Source organism: Ornithodoros turicata, unplaced genomic scaffold (genome assembly GCF_037126465.1).
Source record: "Ornithodoros turicata isolate Travis unplaced genomic scaffold, ASM3712646v1 ctg00001137.1, whole genome shotgun sequence".
NCBI lineage: Eukaryota > Metazoa > Arthropoda > Arachnida > Ixodida > Argasidae > Ornithodoros > Ornithodoros turicata.
Window position 1 is genome coordinate 41,163 of NW_026999474.1, and position 18,966 is coordinate 60,128.

At 46.0% G+C, this 18,966-nt stretch overlaps 1 protein-coding gene across 1 annotated transcript in view; it reads right to left on the reverse strand.

Moving 5' to 3' along the window:
• Positions 1-18,966, reverse strand: part of LOC135376501 (mesoderm-specific transcript protein-like) — a 79,765-nt gene that overhangs the window by 11,338 nt on the left and 49,461 nt on the right. Inside the window, exons 7-9 of the mRNA XM_064609011.1 lie at positions 12,763-12,830; positions 12,260-12,361; positions 9,999-10,075 (exon numbers count right to left, since the gene is read on the reverse strand). Coding sequence (XP_064465081.1) covers positions 9,999-10,075; positions 12,260-12,361; positions 12,763-12,830 — 247 coding nt within the window. The remainder of the gene's footprint in view (positions 1-9,998; positions 10,076-12,259; positions 12,362-12,762; positions 12,831-18,966) is intronic.

Here is an 18,966-nt window from a genome sequence, read left to right on the forward strand (position 1 = left end):
GATCAGCTCCATCCATATTTTCCCTCGACGATCAGTTTTGGTGCTCCCCCATGCAGAGTGGTGAGCGTTAATATCACCGACCACTAGATAAGGAGACTCTAAATTGTCCAGCACAGCCTTCAGATCGGTCTTGGACACCTTAGCTGACGGCTGTACGTATAAGTTCACCACAGTGACGACAGTTTTACCCAAGCGAATTCTACACCGGATACAGTCTAGACCAGCCACTTTCGGCGTTGGAAGGGCAGCTGCATTGAAATCGCGTCGAACAAGCAGAACCGTCCTTGAGAAATCTGTATCTTCTTGCGTGACCAACCTATAACCGCTGAGTCTGAAGTCCTTCTCAACATAATCCGAAAAGAAAGCAGAACATCTGACTTACCTATAAGCGTTACAGCACACGTCATATAGGAAAATGAAGCCCGAAAGACAACAATGTCAGCAGCACTAACTATGAGCAGTATCTGTCAACAGGACGCTTGGTTCGTGTAGGCCGTCTAGGTGACGATGTCACCGCACTATCACTTGAAGTGTTGCTGCCGTCTGGACATGACCCATTATTCTCCACGGTATCAGGTTGAAAATCAGCTGATGGTACACTCGGTGACAACTGCGATTGTTCTGCTCCAGCGTTGCTGTCTGATGATGGTTCTGAATGCTGCGCATTCCTTCGTAGATGATCTTGGTGCCTCGTTGAAATAACTCCTCCAGGTAGCTGCACAACAGCAGACGACTGTCCTTGCGCCTTTGTGACATAGCAGGGACCCAAGTTGGACCAGGTCAAAAATTTCTTGCGGACACTGAATCCCCAGGACAATAGACGCTGTGGAAACGAGCGCTTTTGCCATGCAAAAGTTTGCTGCGCAGTTGTTGACGAAGTACTGTGTTGCGCATGTCCGGATTGAGATTATCCAGAGCAGTCTTGAGCTTTCTTCCGCACAAGAGTTCTGCTGGAGATGCACCTGTTGTCTCGTGCGGCGTTGTTCGATAGCTGAATAGTAAGCGAGGTAACTGCGTCTTGATATCACCTGTGCTTGCCTTCTTAAGCTCGTTCTTAATTGTTTGAACAACCCTTTCAGCAGCCCCATTCGATATGTGATATGGAGGAATTCGGGCTTTCCTTGCTCCATTCCGCTTCAGAAATTCTGTGTACTTTGCTGATACGCATGCTGGTCCATTATCCGACACTACGAGATCGTGCAGTCCTTGTCTCGCAAAGATAAAACGTAGACAAGAAATAGTAGCTTCCGCGGATGGTGATCGAACAACTTCGGCTTCTACACACTTTGAAAATGCGACCAGAAGGACGAAGATGTAATGACCCTTAAAGGGGCCTGCAAAGTCCACATGCAAACGCGACCATGCTCTTTCTGCAAAAGGCCAACGCACCATAGGAACACGGAACGGAACACGTCTGGACTCACGTTGTTGTTCTTGGCATGTCATGCGTCTCTGTACCCTCGCAGCAATATCTTCGTCCAGTGTATCCCACCAGACGAGACTGCGGGCCACAGTCTTCATTTTTTTGACACCAGGGTGTCACTCTCAGAAAAAAATGAGTCAAAAGGGTGTCAAACGATGCTTGGACACCCTAGCGAACAAAGAAAGCGTTGCAGCGACACCCTTCTCGGCCGTATTTAATGCAGGGTGTTGCGTGCATTAACTTCGTGGAGGGGTGTTAGCCTTACTCCCCAAAGTTTATGACGAGGTTCTTCCAGACTATGCAATAGTACAGTCCCGTACTTTTATTTATTTGTTAAGTTTACCGGGACACACCTGTAAATAAGAAAAAGAGAGATGAACAAGCCTGTGTCTGGCATGGTCAAAGTAGTTGTATCCCTGCAGAGGACATTTACATATCGCAAGTCCTGGCTCTACCAAGAAATGCCGTTGGTGGCAGATATCCCTGGAAAGTACCCAACATTACATACTGAGGAACAGGCACTGCAATTTCACACGCAAGCTGGTGCCTAGATCTTGTTTCCTTGTGCTCATAAAGATGCTTGCTTCTACAATGCAGTCTTTTTTCGTCTTTTTTCTTTTTGTTATAATTGTAATGGAGGCTCGGATCGGTCGTTTCATTCGAGGGGAAATGTAGGTGGAAATACTCCCTAAGAAAACAGCAGGTCAACTAAGAAACTGAATGTCCGACAGAAAGGGGTATCTGTTCTGTAACCCTAAGTGCCTTCAAGTTACTGCACATGCAGTGCGAGTTGATCACCGTTACGAAAGTGTTTCGCTCCTTTGTACTCTAGTAGCAGGTTGTAAAGTTTTGGGTCGCATAGTACTGCAATCTCAAAGAATGCTTCTGAGGAGTGTTCTGCTTCGGTAGTTCTATGGGACTATACCTGGATTATACCTACTGTACCCACTCTACCTGAGAGGCACTGCGCCTATTGTTCGTGTTTTGGGCAGTATTCGAGGGCAGTATTGTTTTTGTAACGCGGTGCAGCGCAGATCAGTATCTGCACAACAACAACAAAAAAAAAAGAAGTCCAATGACGTAACACCACCTAATTACATGATGGGAAAGAGTGCTTAGTGTTCTCTGCAATGTGCCTGGTATGGCAGTCAAGGAAACACCTGCAGGAAGGGTGTGAGGGGAACACCCTCACAGAGGGGAGTCCAGGGGACACCCTTATCAAGGGAGTCAGGAGAACACCCTTACAAGGGGAGTAGCCCAAACACCGCAAAGGGAGTCATATGTGTGACGAGCGTGAACACCCCCAATGGAGTTTCCCATAGTCCCTTTTTTTCTGAGAGTGTGGCTCTCATGAAGCAAGTCGAGAACCTTCGCACGTAGCTCTTGAGGAATGACAACACGATTTCCGAGAAGTATACAATCATCCTGCACGCTCAGTTGATCAAAACGCCTTTGGTAAGGCCTGTAGTCAGTGACGTCAGGTAATTTGCCGCCTGACAACAGTACGCGGCGAACGTTGGATGAAATGACGTCTCTTGACGTGGCTTGAGTGACTACCTTTGCAGAAAAGACAGTTGAGTAGACTCCTTCCAACAGGTACATCTCTGCCGGTCGTTCCACGGGAAGAGCTTCAGTAGGTAGCAGCAATCTGGTCAGTCCATCGGCATGTGCGATGCGGCTTCCCTGGCGATAGAACAACTCCTAGCGGTAGATGATAACGTAAGGGCCCAGCGAAGAAGCCTGGGTGAACGGTTGTTAGGTACAGGCTTATCGTGCGCTAAAAGTCTTAACAGTGGCTTGTGGTTGGTCACTATCTCGAATGAATGACCCCAGAGGTATTCATGAAACCTCAGAACGCCGAAAACTACGGCCAGAGCCTCTTTATCGAGTTGGCTGTAATTACGTTCTGCTGGTATTAAGCTCCTTAACGCATATGCAATAGGAAGCTCCTCACCTGACAGCTCACGGTGCGCAAGTACAGCACCCACGCCGTTAGGCGATGCATCACATACCAACACCAAAAGTTTCTTGGGGTCAAAGTGAGCTACGACCCTAGCAAACGTAAAAAGGCCCTTGCTTTTTTGGAAAGCGAGCAGCTGCTCGGTGCCCAAAATCCATGGCGCATTTGCTCCCAGTAAACAGTTTAGCGTATGCAGTACTGTCGACAAATCAGGCAATAACTTTCAATAACTTTCGCACTTCAACCGCTCAACGCTGTCGTCTGCTATCGCGCGGTGTTGTGAAGCAGACGACATATGACGTCACGGACTCCAACGAATCTCATCAAGGGTAGAGTCGCTGAGAATCGGCTCTCCAGCAACTAAAGCGATGAATTTTAGGACGGGGGTCGTGACGTCACGAGAGCAGTATACCCCGGCATTTTTGCCCACCTAGGATTGACCCTTTGGACTCTCGGGTCGGTCGAGTCCTATTTCCAAACGCACCGTAAGGGTGTTCTTTTCTTCCTGTTTTTAAGCGGAGTGTATGGTGAAACATACGGAGCACCATGCTAAACTCTGCCCACCTCGTCGTCCTTAGTAATACTCTATATGCAGGGTGTTTATTAATGCGTTACCATTAGAGTCCTTCCTAGGCAAGAATCGGGGCGTGGTCTCTCTGTAGCCAGGGCTTTGAGCACTTCCTTTACTCTGTATTCCCTTTCCCCGACAGAAGCACACTAAACATCCAGGGGAGAATAAATCACAGCAGGTTTAATGACACATATCAATTCGCAATATCGCAGGTTTTAACAACTCCAAACAGAAGGGTATCGCGACGACCGCACAGAAATTAGGAGGGTTCTTAAGGTCCATTTCTCACCGAGAGCGAAATGCGTACGTAGTGATTAGCCGTTAATGAGTGGTCATAATGGGTTCGTTGCCAAAAACATGACATCGTTGTTGCATCTGCACTGCAGCTGAGTCCTGCTTGCGCTCACTACATCATGGCCGGTCTCGCCATGACGAAAGACTGTTTTCGCGGGGCAGGCTACAGGAGATGCATTGCATTCATCTATTCACACGTGTTAGCCGTGGTCTGAAGCTCCGAGATGTGAACGTCACTTCCTGCTTAACCCAAAAGGTGTACGGGCTCCGTATTACGAAGCGCGGACACACGACACGGCTACAGGGATGCACGGATAAACAAGCCTACAATTATACATGCGCAGGGGGCAGGTTACGGAAACGTGCTCGGGTGGTAGATGATTTCGCACACGTGTACGAGTGGGGCAACAGATAGATTTTCCTATATTGAAATTGTGAATAAACTATTAGTACACACAAAACCACGTGCATGTGACAAATATGTTTTTTTTTACGATCGTACTTGTGCTACCAACACCCAGGATCACTCGCGCCATAGAGATGACAGTGTTGTCAGGTCAGATTTGTTTTTTCCGTCTTCGCAACCTGGCTAAATCTACCATGCTCACAGTAGCATAACAGCCTGTCTGCCTGTTTGTCACTGAACCAACTAGGCGGTGAAAACCAGTATGCAGACTGTCTGGAAGCGCATTCCTGTACAACGCACAGCTAGATTCGTTTCGTCCTGCAACACTTTTCTTCCCGTGGTGTCAGCGATCCCAAAAAGTCGAGGTCGTTTCGTTGACAGCCGTCAAATCCTGCGTTTCGGACATCACGCAGCCGGAGAACGCCCTGCGTCTTCTAAGCTGTAGCAGACGCCCCAGCCAGCACTGTGTTGCTCCCTCGACCATGTGATCTGAGATCCAATGAGAAGCGTCCCTACCACACATGTCACATAGTGACGCGCGTGGTGGCGCTTATCACGTGTTTGTTGCAAAGGCGAAGGAGGGTGTTTCGCGCACCGGAGATGCAGGGGGCTATCTCAGGCCTCCCAATTTCGCTACGGTTGTACTATTTGTGTGAAAGCGGTTTTCGAAAGCCTAACATTCCATACGGAACAAAAACAAAAAGCTGAGTGCCTCTAGACTGCCCCTTTAATGTTTACACACCCTGCGACCCTTTGCATCATTTCCATGTCATCGTCATCTTCGCTACAGACCTCGGGAGCGATTACTTCGGCAGCCGAAAGTACGTGGCATAAGCTGTCTGCCTCCATGACCTCCATATTGCACAGGTTGCGCCGGTGGCGCTGCACAAGCCGCACGGCCGAGAACCGTCGTTGCGTGTTCAAAGGTAGAGTCGAGAGTTTCGGGGTTGAAGGTCATCGACTCTTCTACATCTCGACTCCGACACCCTGTCGGTGGTGTCGTATTTTCGAACGCACTCGTTAATACGCAAATCGTTTGCGTGCTAACACTTGAAAAACAAAAGCAGTAATCTTTAAACCTAATAACAAGACATGAACAACAATTTCTTCCTTAACCTTTGGTAAATATGAACTTTAGTATGTACATAATGCGAAATCTTTATTTTCTCAGCATATGTCCTGGAATGATCACTGCAAATTTTTAACAACCAAGCTATGTAAAGTGTCTGGTATGTTAAGTAAATATAGACAATTTCTTCCTGTGAATGTTAAGCTCATTTTATACAATTCTCTATTTTTTTTTCTAAGCTTTGCTACCTTACATTAATTTGGGGTACAGGTCCCGACAAAAGTTTACGGAACACGCGAGCGGTCTATTTTCTCCTCCGTACGACACCCCAGCTGCAAGCGGAAGCTGGCGAAATCAGGCCAGTTCACTGCCTCAGAGGGGTGGACGACTGCGCTCTTAGCGACACACAGCGGTAGTTTCGGTATGATTACTGTTGTATGTGCCCGCGAAGTGAGTTGGATTTAACTGTTGTGCTCGTCAACAACTCGTGACTCACGTCAGTTGTTTATCAATCAATCAATTATCAAAGTCAGCGTCAATTGTTTATCAGCTCGTCACGCGTCGTCCATAATAAAGCAACTGTTTACAAGATACCTTTCGTCTACGTATCATGGCTTTCCAATAAAAGCAATACACCGTAAAGTGTTGCCACCATGATTCATCCTTGTTATCACGATGATAGCGGCGAGCTCCCTGTCTCAACAATCGTTGAATCACGTGTTGTTGGCGAGCGCAACAGTAAAATCCAGATCACTTTGCGGGCACATACAACAGTAATCATACGGAAACTACCCCTGTGTGTCGCTAAGAGCACAGTCGTTCACCCCTCTGAGGCAGTGAACTGGCCTGATTTCGCCAGCTTCCGCTGGCCGCTAGGGTCTCGTACCGAGGAGAAAATACACCGCTCGCGTGTTCCGTAAACTTTTGTCGGGACCTGTACCACCAGTAAAAATAACACCCGCAAGCTAGGTTTGATTCAAAAAAGAGTTGTGCGTATTCTACAAGGCTTAAATTTTCGTGATCATGCAGAGCACGTTGTTGCCCAGTTTCAGATTTTGAGAGTAGATGCATTGTATAAATATCGTTTGATCCAGCGTTATAAGAGGATGGTGAAAGCAGACAATCCACGTGTTGATATATCCTGCTTGAACGCACGCAAAGTGCTTACGGCTTTCGACAGCTTTTTTCTTTTGTTGTGCCCTTTTCTCGGACGGGCTATGGGTGTCAATCCATTAGATATCAGTTACCAACCATTCTGAACGACCTTGTACCTACTAATATTAATGCTTTAGCTTTAAACGATGCCAACATTTAAAAAAATGTGGTAATTTATTACTGCAATTTCTTGCTTAGATTCTTTTTTCATCTGTATACTGTGTGAGAGATTTTTGTTGTTGTTCCAGGCTGAGACAGCGTACTGTGTGTTATATTGTGTAATTTATATTATGCTGCCGCTGCTGCTAAACGGGACATGTACGGGGAGCCTCGTCAAGCCTTTCCGGCTTTTTTGCCATAGTTACCCCGCACCGTTTGGTGTAAATAAAATTTCATTCATTCATTCGTTCACTTGGTGATTCTGCTTGAGACGCCATGGAGATATCATGTCCTGCTGCGGCGGGAACACGAACGGAAGCGCAAAGCTCGTCCTGCAGCCCAGGCCATAAACGCGCCACGTCAGGATCACAACGTGCGTGCCGCCGAAGCTCAGGCAAAACAACATAGACGTGAAGAGCCTGCAGCCAACTAATGTTGTTGTGGACGCCGGCATCTGCATGGACTGAAAATGAGGACTTTTTCGGGGATTGCACCGCATTTGTCAAATGTTTCTCCGGCTGAATACAAAATAGAATACTCTGACGACATATCGTCCGTGTGGAAAAAACATATTTACAGCCCACTGTATATAGTATTTTCACTCGCTGCACTTTTGGAACATGGAGGAGATGTCTGTCTTGACGGGGGCATGTGGCAGGAGCGTACCCGCCAGGTGGCGGAAGGGAATAAAAAGAAGAAAAGGCAGTCTAGAAATAAGCCACATTACACTCCGTTTCTGTGCTATTTAACCAGAGTATATTATCAAAGCCCCAGATACCATAGCCCCTGTCACAGAAGAGGTCGTAAACGGGCGATTGCATTAAGCCCGATCATTTGGAAGAGTACACCAAAACGGCATACCGAGAAGATTGCCAGGCAACATTGTGTTTATTTATCCGTCGCCCAGTTACCGTGCATTGCTTGCGCCAACATTCCAAAATTTTTCGCCTGCATAACGACGACTCTGATGCAAAAACAGGCTCCACACATGAGGTGGCAAAATATCAAAGAATGGCCAAACTCTCCTTACGAGCGGCACTACGAACACACTGTGCATTCAAGTGACGTGACTAGACTGCATGGCCGGCATGGCTACGAGGGGTGTTCAAGTGAAACCGGAACTTTTCATTTTCCGCAAAAATAAAATGAACTTACAGGCGAGAAATTAGTTTTATTTTTCAACGTAATCTCCAGCTGCACTAATGCACTTGTCCCAGCGTTTCACGAGGGCTTGGATGCCAGCAGCGTGGAAATCCTTACCGGCACGTAGCAGCCATTATGGGACTGCATTCTTGACTTTCAGTAGCCCGAAGAGATGGAAATCGCTGGGGGCGAGGTCTGGACTGTAAGGGGGATGTGGCAGCAACTCTCAGCCAAGTTCCTGTAAGGTGCGTGTCGTGAGATGCGCGGTATGCGGGCGTGTATTGTCCTGTTGAGGCCCGGCCGCTTTTGCTTCAGAGCCTTCTGCACATCCCTGAGAACCTGGCAGTAATATGCACTATTGATGTTCGTACCACTGGGCAGAAAATCAACATGAACAACGCTAGCCTTGTACCAGAAAAAAGTGGCCATGACCTTAGCCGCAGACGGGGTGCTTCGAAACTTCTTGGGAGCTAGCCAGCCCGAATGCCTCCACTGTTTTGATGCGCGTTTAGACTCAGGAATGAAATGATGCACCTACGTTTCATCGCATGCGATGATCCGATCAAGGAACGGCTGTCCTTCAGTGTCGAAACGGTACCTTACTCTTGGGAGATTTCCAGTCTTCTCTGCCAGTCAAACACGGAGAGCTGCCTCGGGACCCAACGGGCACTAACTTTCCGAAACTGGAGGTGTTCATGAATGATAGTGTTCAACTTTCCCACAGAAAGGTCCGTCTTCCGAGCCAGTTCGAGACATGTTATCCGTCGGTCCTTGAGGATCAGGCGATCCACAAGTTGGATGTTCTCATGAACTCTGACACTGGGCTCTAAGCCAGGATCGTCCTGCACTGATGTACGGCCGTCCCGGAACCGTTTGCACCACTCAAACGCTTTGCTGCAGCTAAGTGTATCGTCGCCATATTGAGCATGAAGTCTTCTCAGAATTTCAGGTGACTATACGCCTTCATTCACGAGAAGCTTCATGGCTGTTCGATGTGCGCGCTCACCTTGTTGTCGGCCATCTTGTCCAGCACGTGTCTTCTGTTTTGCACAAACCTTGGACCACCACGCGGTGAACGCGGAGGTGTGTCGCGTGTGAAAATGATGAAAAGGAAGTAGCGCGAGACATTTGTACACTCGGGAGACAGAAAGTCCCGCTTTGACTTGAACACCCCTCGTAAAACGAGAAAAAACGTTTCAGTCAGTTTGTTTCACGGAGAAAACAAAGCAAGCAAGCTATAACGAGGTTTTGCCGAAACCAATTTACTCCCCCTTGTATTATGCAGTATTTTTATAAAAACCTTAAAAAAAGGACATTAGAGCAGCATAGATGCCGTTATTGCGGGCGTATTATAAGGGTGTATCGAATTACGAGCAAAAAATATGATGCGGCATGAGAAATGGGTAGAGTAGCGCCTCTGGCGATGAAACTCCCCATTCATCATCATAAATAAAGTAGTAGTTCCTGTTCAGAAATGCCCAAATCTGAAGGACGAATGCACGCCCCCTTAAGGTCCCATACAACATGCGTTAGAATCAGACTTCTTTAGTACGTTTAATATTCGTTTAATGTGCGACTCAAACCCTAGACTGGATAGAAGAACAAACATTCTTTTGCTTTTGCTGCTGTCACTTGCTGGATGGTTTCGTTTTCGTGTTTTTGGGTTTCCCCTAAAATTACTTCAACTGGTAATTGCTATGGTATTTGTATGGTAATTTTTAAATATTACCCTAATATATGACAGGAGAGCTATCTAGCAACAGCTGGCTCCTGTTGCCTAAGTTGGTTTTCCTGTTCTGTAGTAGGAAATAACCTTACCAGGCGCAGACGACTGCTTCAAGGCATCGGTCCATCTCTTCTCGTGTAGGGTCCTCTCCTCAATATACGAGAGTAACCTGTTCAAAATATACTATATGAGCTCCCATCGTTTAAAACATGGAGAACTGCATGCGCATACCAGTATACACGACATCACAGTTTAAAGTAGAGACACTGCTTCTCCACGTTTCATGTGTACCCATAGCTGACATTCCAACACAGTAGACAGTGCAGCAAGTTCTCGATCTCGCTTCTACAGTCCAAAATGTTCGTGCACATCGGCGGATCGTTGTATCAGTTTTCCTCGACATCAAGCGCGCCTATGATACCGTCTCGCACATTTGTGTGCTGCACGCCTCACGCGTTTTTGGAGTACCGGGTCGACTCTTCGGCTGGCTCCGCGATCTCCTTACGGGCCGACCATATCCCACATCCCACGGCAACAGCACTAAGCATCCTGTTCATCAAGCAGTGCCCCAAGGAAGCATTCTAAGTCCTAGTTGGTGCAAAAAAGCTCGAGCATGTACGTTCACATCGCTTCCTTGGTATGGTCATGGACTCGCACCTGCGCTAAAGTGCAGCGATGGCTTCCTGCAATTGAACATGCTTTTGGCTTAGGATGGGGCTGTGATCAGTGCTCCCTTCTAGCCGTTTACACGGCTTTGATGAGGGCGACTATGCTTTACAGCCTTTCAATCTTGACACAGGACTTCCACAACGTGACTCATTAAATACCGCTCCGACGCTGTTTGCCCGAAGCCTTCGACGCTGCCTTGGCGTTCCAAGAATAGCTGAAACACGGCAAGTCCTAGCTGAAACTGGTCGTCAACTCGCGGTGGAGGTTCTCCGTGAGCGTGAAAGGGCTCAGCATTTTCTACATTTGCGTGCGCACATTCCCCGTCACCCACTCCTCAGGAAAATTCGATACCGCCCTGAAAGTGATTTTCATCGCGTAGCGCAGAGGACACGCCGGGCTCTAACTGGCTTCATAGCTAACGACGTCACACCGCAGGACGCCTCCTGGTCTCTGCCTGTGCCACCTACCTTCGTACGCCTTCCTGGCCTCCAAAAACGAAGAGATCAGGTTCCCCCTCAAGTCCTCCGAGCCCATTTTTATGCTCTGGTAGACGCGAAGTTTTCTAAGTTTGCCGCATCATACACCAATGACGCATCTCGAAATGGCAAGTCCGCCTCGGAATTCGTCATCCCGTCCGAAGGCGTAGTAGAACGACGTCGCCTATCGCATCAAACCTCATCCACGGCTGCGGAACTCTATGTCATACTTTTCTTCCTGCAGCACATCGTTCATTTTACCGCGCCCCGCAGGTAAATATTTCATTTATATTGTATGTATGTACCAGAGCGCAACAATGTACACAAGAACTGCATGTACCCAGCAGCTTTAAAGGTACTGTAAAGCAGTAGACAAGCATGATATGCCGGTGATGTGACTAGACACTTTGTTGCTTCTAAATACCATATGCGGAACCATACGACCGACAACGCGCTATAAATATTTTAATGTGCCATGAAAGATGCGGCGTAGTGGAGCAGTGCGACGCCTGGTGTCAAACAACCCCCTGCACAGCGGGCAACACTGAAAATTGGTATTACACACCATTACATCGGAACTTCGTTATTTTAGTAACCATATTATTAGTTTTCCTGTTTACCTATGCATTTTGAAACCCCTGTTAACAGTGTTTTTTGCGAAGTAACCCAGCGCTGGCCGCTGTTCGATGGAGGCTCTGCCTACTTCTCTGCTGCGCCTGCGCGCTCCTTCTGTTCGCGGCCTCTTTCGAACGAACAAACTCTCTCTGTGAACAAACAAGTCCCGACGCTGTCTGGCTTCTTGAACGTCTGGCACATTTTTTTCAACGGCTCAGCATTTCATTTCAGTTTGCTTATCCGTTTATCCTCAGATGTGGATCGTTGTGTAGATTGCAGGGGCGGATTTTATGGTGGATTGTTATGTCGTGCCCAGTGTTATACGCATGCAATGTGGTTGCCGCCGTAAGTGTCAGGAGTACGGATTCATTTCGAATATCTAGTACAGTGTTGCCCGTAATCTTTAACTGTAATTTTCTAATTAACTGCACCGTCGATTGGAATGAAAATTGCGCAGTTTTTGTCCTGGTGGCTTGGACTATCGAATAGCCACACTAAATAACATTTGATCGGTGCTGCTTTACAGTACCTTTAAGTGGCAAGCCCCAAGAAAAGCTTAAGTGAATAACACCTTCCAAAGAAAATAAACTTACGCTCCAAATACTCTGTAGCCTTCCTTGTGTCTCGATAGGTGCCAGTAATTGTGCACATCAGCGGCAGTTGGCTTCGTGTTCGGACCAAACACGTCATTCAGCCTGTTGGTACAAGATCAGGTCAGATCAGGTTGAACACTTGCTAGAGATATTTATCCTAATGTACATCGGGGAAAGCGGACAAATAAGGTGGTGAGGAGTGTTCAATGTATCACACCTGATGAAGGACGGACTCCGTCCGAAAGCTTGTTTTTCAGTAAAATAGATGTTTCAATCTCTTTAAATACGTATCTCCAAAAGGGAGTGATATACGTGGCAAGGAAAAGGAGTTAAGGTACACCTTCTTCGAAGATTGCAGTACGCGAAAAGTGAAGCAGGAATTCAGTACATCAGGGAATACACTGGCCGTGAAAACAAATAAATAAATAAAGGAGTCTACAAATTGCTGCTTGGATAGGGAATTGTCCCCTTCATAAACACTCTACTGACTCGGATAAACTTACGCAATTCTGAAAGTCAGGTGGTTCATCAGCCTTGACGCTATAACACCTATCACAGGCATAAGAAGAACCTGCAACAACAGAACAAGTACTTGAGCACCGGTTACAGAGTACACTCAGATCAACTAACTGACAAATTGGGGTTCAACAAAAACATGGTCAGCATGAAGCTCGATAGCCATAAGGTGAAAAGACAGGCAATGCAAAAGTTGTAAACTATACTTTTTTTAATTTTGATGGGCGATTATTCCAAGGAGAGAATCAGGAAAGTGCAAGGTTGACCTCTAGTGTTACCTCGGTAAAACTTGTCGTTAACCAATAGTTATGCAAACGCAATTTTACGAACAAAATTAAATTAAACGTAGTATCCCCCTGAAGCGTGATTTTTAATACAAATCTGGGGCCACATTTCAGTGAACTTCTACAAGACACGTTCCCCTTGCTAATTGTTATACATCGCATAAAGAGAGGGATACAGTTTTCATGCAGTTTCAAGCCGGGAAGTTGTTCAAGTTGTTCAAGTTCAAGTTGGGAAGCCGCAATTGCAAACTGCTGTGCAAACACATAGGATATAGTTTTGTGTCTGGTGTAACAAATAAATGGACAGTGTTGAGAAAACTTTGCTCTTGGGCAGAGAAGTATGTATGTATGGGTAGAGAGAGTATGTTGTCTTCTCATGCACAGGTCTAACGATGTTTCGCACTGAAGCAAGTGTCACGATGAAAAACACGTACACGAAGCTCAATATAATTCCATGCGCATACTTAAAGGGATAGTTCGCTCTCCCTTCTCTTGCAAATGATAGTGGATTTCAATCTTGATCAGGTCCGTACATCAGTTTCCTACGCCTCGAGCGATAGAATTTATTATAAGCATCTGAAAGGCAACGAGAACCACGCAAGTAGGACGCGACGACTGTCTGAGAACAATAGCAGTGTGAGCAGTCTGAGAGGATAGCAGTCGTCCTGTCTTCCTGCTTTGTCCGCGTCCTTGTGCTCCTTAGTCACGATGAGAACAATATGACGCCAAATGGGTGTTTATTTTCCCCGCCATCGAGGTATATCCCTATTGGAAAAACGTCTTGAGGTTACCCCAGAAATCCTAAGGTTACCTCGGAAGTGCCTGTGGTTCTTCTGAGGTTACCTCAAGAAATCCTGAGGCTCTACATCAGGACCTCAGACCCGGCTGTGGGTCTTCTAAGGTTACCTCAAGAAATTCTGAGGTTCTGCCTCAGGACCTCAGACATCGCTTTCGCTCTTTTGAGGTAACCTCAAGAAATTCTAAGGTTCTACCTCAGAACCCCAGACCTTGCTGTGGTTCTTTTAAGGTTCTTCCTCAAGACCTCACACCAGGCCGTAGCTCTCCTGCGGTTACCTCGGCGAATCTTGAGATTCAACATAGGGCCTCACACCTTGGTACACCTTACAGCCTTAGGAATTTCTGTGGGAATCTCTCAGGGGGCCTTTTCGTTGCAGAGGTTCGCAAGGTGTTTTGGAGTAGAATTTAGTTTGATGACTTGTAATTTAATTATGTTGCCTTCATTAAATATCCAACGTGAATTAAGCCTACACCAAACCGTAACGCGAAATTTTGTAAGTGTCATCCACATAAACCATCAGGAAGTCATAAAATAAATTATATTCGGTTATAAATCAAAGCTCTGCTAGCACAAACCGCCCACACCGAACGTTACACAAAAATCACAATGAAAGGATTGCTAAAAAGCAAGCGAGCTGGATATTATAATTCATACTACCAAAACCCGAAGCCAGGGAACTACGAAAATAGCCGGACACTGTCCGTGTGCGTCTGTTTGCGTACCTCCCTAGTCTCGAGGGTTTTGGTAATATGCAAACAGAAATCACATTACTCTTGTGAAAAATACACTACCGATTTTTGCATGACCAGTCATCTGAAATCACAATGAGGGCAATATAGGTTAAACGGTAGATTCTCACGTGTATTTCTATTAGAGGCTATAATGGATAGATAAAATTGCAAGCAGGAGTTGTTGCGATACTTTCTGCTTCTATGAGCTTCACACAGGTTGGCGTACGCCACAATGCAATGTTGTGCAAAGAATCTACAAAAGATGGAATATTTCGTTTCGTTTGGTTCTGAAAAAAAAGGGGAAAAAAAAGAAAACAATAACGCGGGAAACATGCGTCGGTGTTGTTTTTACAGCTGGGTCATTCCACAAGAACCGTCTCAAAATCGTGGCCCAACCCCCACGGGCTTTGACTTTTTTTTTTTTTTTTTTCACTGCTTCGTATCATTGAATTATGAATGTCAGAAAAGTATTTCAACCGAATTCCAGGCGGCTTTCACGCGAGACGGCGTCAAAGCCTGCAGGAGGGCGAAAAAGCAAGGTGCGTTTAATGGCTTCTTCGCAGGGAACGGCTCAAGCTATTTAAGATTTGTCACTTCCAGACTGATCAGGAAGCACTGCCCCTTAGTTCTAAGTGAAAAAATTCGGATGACAACGTGTATTTAAGGCGCGCCACAGGTTATAACTGTTACGTTTTTGTCGCATGTTTTGCATTTGCCCGTTCACTGGAAGCACGCACAAGTATGAAATTTGGTGTCCTGATAGATGTGGACATGGTTAACAAGTAGAAAAAAGCTCTTGCTTTTCATTCGACAACGTGCCTGAGGGTGCTGCTCTCCAGACTGTTTATCCCTCTGGTTTGACAAGTATTTATCGTTACTTTTTCTTGTTGAAAACGTATACGCATATTCTTGGTATAAATAACGCTACTAAACTTATTTGGAGACTCTAGGTGTTGCTGTGGTCGCAACCTTCTGCGTTTTGAGTATGGCAATTTACCGTAATGAACTTTTATAGTTTTGTCACTGCGTGAAGCAAAAAACTTTCGTAGATGCAGACATGCTCACTCAATTTGGTAATCATTATTCGGTATTTCGTGTATTATTTTGTATTACCTCTTTGGTTATCGTACCTGAACTGAATTTTATCTCTATGTGCATACCTCCAGTGCTTCAAAAGCAGAACGGAGGAAGGCGAAGAAACCAGAAAGAAAATGAAGAGAGTCGCGACACTGAACCTGAAATTAGTCTGAAAAATGTTTAGAACCTGATGAGCTCAATACCAATAAAAAGACTTTGAACACGAAGTCGTGCTACGGGCGCTCTGTGTTGTCCAATGCTTTCAGCTCCAATCTGTGGAAACCTCAGGCCCTGAGGTAACCGCAGAGACTCAAACTCTGAGGTAACCCGAGAACCTCAAGCTCTGATGTAACCCCAGGACCTCAAGCGCTGAGGCAACCTCAAGACTTCAAATGTTCCATATACCTCAAGACCTCAGACTCTGAGGTAACCTCAGGAATTATTTTCAATAGGGATGGCTTCCTGTCGCCAGACGCCGGCCCCCTCACATAATATGCTCCTCTCCCAGCGCTCGGCTACGCTGCCGATGCACACCGGAAAGCACTGGAAACTCGGGAAACACGTCAAGTTCAAAGGAAAGGGAGTTGTTCAATGTTTTCCCCAGTTTCGCGGGGGAGCGAACTATCCCTTTAACAGAAGCGATCTGAAAAGGGAAAAAAAAGCGCCGTAGAAACAGACAATTACAGACAGACGTAAGAAACAAAAACTGTTCATATATAAACAACAACTGTTCAGATAAAGATGGCAGAGCATGCCGCGATCTGTGTTGTCAACAATAAGAACGGCTACGTCACCCTACGGGAAAGTCAGTGATAGGATACAGAAATCGTCTACTTTTGCCCGCGCTAGTGCACCGGCGCGAGCAGACGACTTTCAGAAGTTACTGGGGACCGCGGCAACTCTCGTACATTTTCTTTCAGTTCTCAGGCGAAAAACGCAAATTCTATGAACTGGCCCACATGGTACTTTAGAACAACTATGTTAATCCTCAGAGACAAGTTAAAAGTCGCAGGACAACCCAACCCACAATCTCATATCTCAAGTTGCCAGCCACCGGCGCACACGGTCACATTACAGCTCCGATCAAAAATATATTACGCGCGCTTCCATTACACTCCCCGTTGCACACTGATCATGTTTCGAAATGAAATGTTGCTGACGACGTACATTGAGAATGAGTGCGTGTTGTGGTTTTTTTACGCATAAATTCCCGCAAAAAAATAAAAAATACACGTGACTCAGCTTCCTCGTATCCGATTATGCGCCACATTCAATGCACAGACTACATTCTCTTGCCGGGGATATATATGTCTGAGTGTCCCTATTTGGAGAACAAAGGCAATGACTCAACCCTAGATCCTTCTAAAGGTCCCAACTGCCATGACAACGGTGACGTACCAGCAAGCCCACGTTATGCGTGACGTTGCATGAGAGTGAAGCGCAGGTTTCGTCGTCTGCTATTACGGCATGCTTCAACAAATTCCTCAAAAACCACTCGGTTATTCTGAACGGAACTTTGCCGGTTGTATTTTTACAGCACTCGTGAAGATAGCTTTGGCTAAGTTTCGGAATCGCCCCGGCAGTACGAGACCATCTCTTTAAGCTGTAAATAGAGCATAACTATAGCCCGGTAATGCGTTGTGCAGGTTTTTCTAGCCTTCGTGAGGCTTCCACAGATACCAGTATTTGCGACCCTAAAAAATAATCCCGCGTCATAACCATATGGCATCCGTCAGGTATCATCGTTGATTCCCATTGGCCGAAAGAGATTGCACGCTCAGCGATTGGTTGGCAAAGTTTCGACATAGCATTCTTTTGCGGACAGCCTATCTTGCGGCCAGGTCCGAGCGCACTCGCAGCGTCTCGGCGATGTCGGTTGACAGCATCATCTGACCGTATTCTTATTGCGTTCCAAGAGGAGTTTGTTCGCGGATTTGTTCGTGTGTTGAAGTGACTTTGCCCGTGTTGTGACGTTTCCCGACACAAGTATCATCCTACGAGCAGTCTCTCCAGTTCAGAATTGGAATGCAGTGGTGAGCTGACGCCTGGGGAACATTTTTGAGCGCCGTCGCAAAATGCAAACAATTTTCAAATGCAGTGACAACGGAGATAGGATTCAGTGTCGGTGCGACACAAGCATTTCTCGTTTCATTATTACCTTTGATGCGCTGCAAGCAACGAAAGAAGATGCTCACTGATAAATTCCATGCAGTCATGGGAGCATCGCTCACTTCTAAGAGTAGACTGTGTGCGTTTTGCGTGTTCGAACTTGGTTTGGTTGCAGTCTGTCAACGAACGCAACGCTTTGGGCTCTGTATACACGGTGAATATACAGGGTGTCCACGCTAAGTGTGAACAGATTTTTTAAAAATATATATAACACTTTTTCCAAGATGAAATCAATTGCAATATAGCATATGCTAAAGGGCACTCCCTAGCAGGGCATTAGCAAAGTCCAAAGGCAATGTCTTAATTAACTTTCATTAAGTAACTTTTTAATTATAAAAGCTGCAAAGTTGTCCCAATGGGAACATCTGTTCCTTTCGGTCACCTGATATCGCAGCCGTTTTCAGAACAAAAATTCGTTGGATAGATCGCCCGCAAAAAATTCGTGAGGAACGCCATTGTTTTTCTTTATTTTGTTCATTGCGCTTCTTAGAAGACGCGTCTTTCTTTCACCCCCAACGTGAGAGGGAGAAAGAGCACACTATCGCCTCTCGCGTCCTGGAAAAAGATTAAAAGGAAACAGAAAATGCAACCCAAGATAAGGCCAGTTCCGATAGAGTCACCCGATACATTTGTTTTTGTTTTGTTTCCGCAAGTTAAAGCTCATCTTCGACGCATGAGGCGGCACTGTGCTCCTTCCCCCTCTCCCGTTGGGGATGAAGGAAATACGCGTCTTCTAAGAAGCGCAATGAACAAAATAAAGAAAAAAATGGCATTCCTTCACGAATTTTTTGCGGGCGATCTATCGAACGGATTTTTGTTCTGAAAACGGCTACGACATCAGGTGACCGAAAGGAACAGATGTGCTCATTGGGACAACTTTGTAGCTTTTATAATTAAAAAGTTAATTAATGAAAGTTAATTAAGACATTGCCTTTGGACTTTGCTAATGCCCTGCTAGGGAGTGCCCTTCAGCATCTGCTATATTGCAATTGATTTCATCTTGGAAAAAGTGTTATATATATTCGAAAAAAATCTGTTCACACTTAGCGTGGACACCCTGTATATATCGGTGTATGTGTCACACTTTTGAGTCCACATGATGCACCAAATAAATGTGCATTTCGCCCAAAA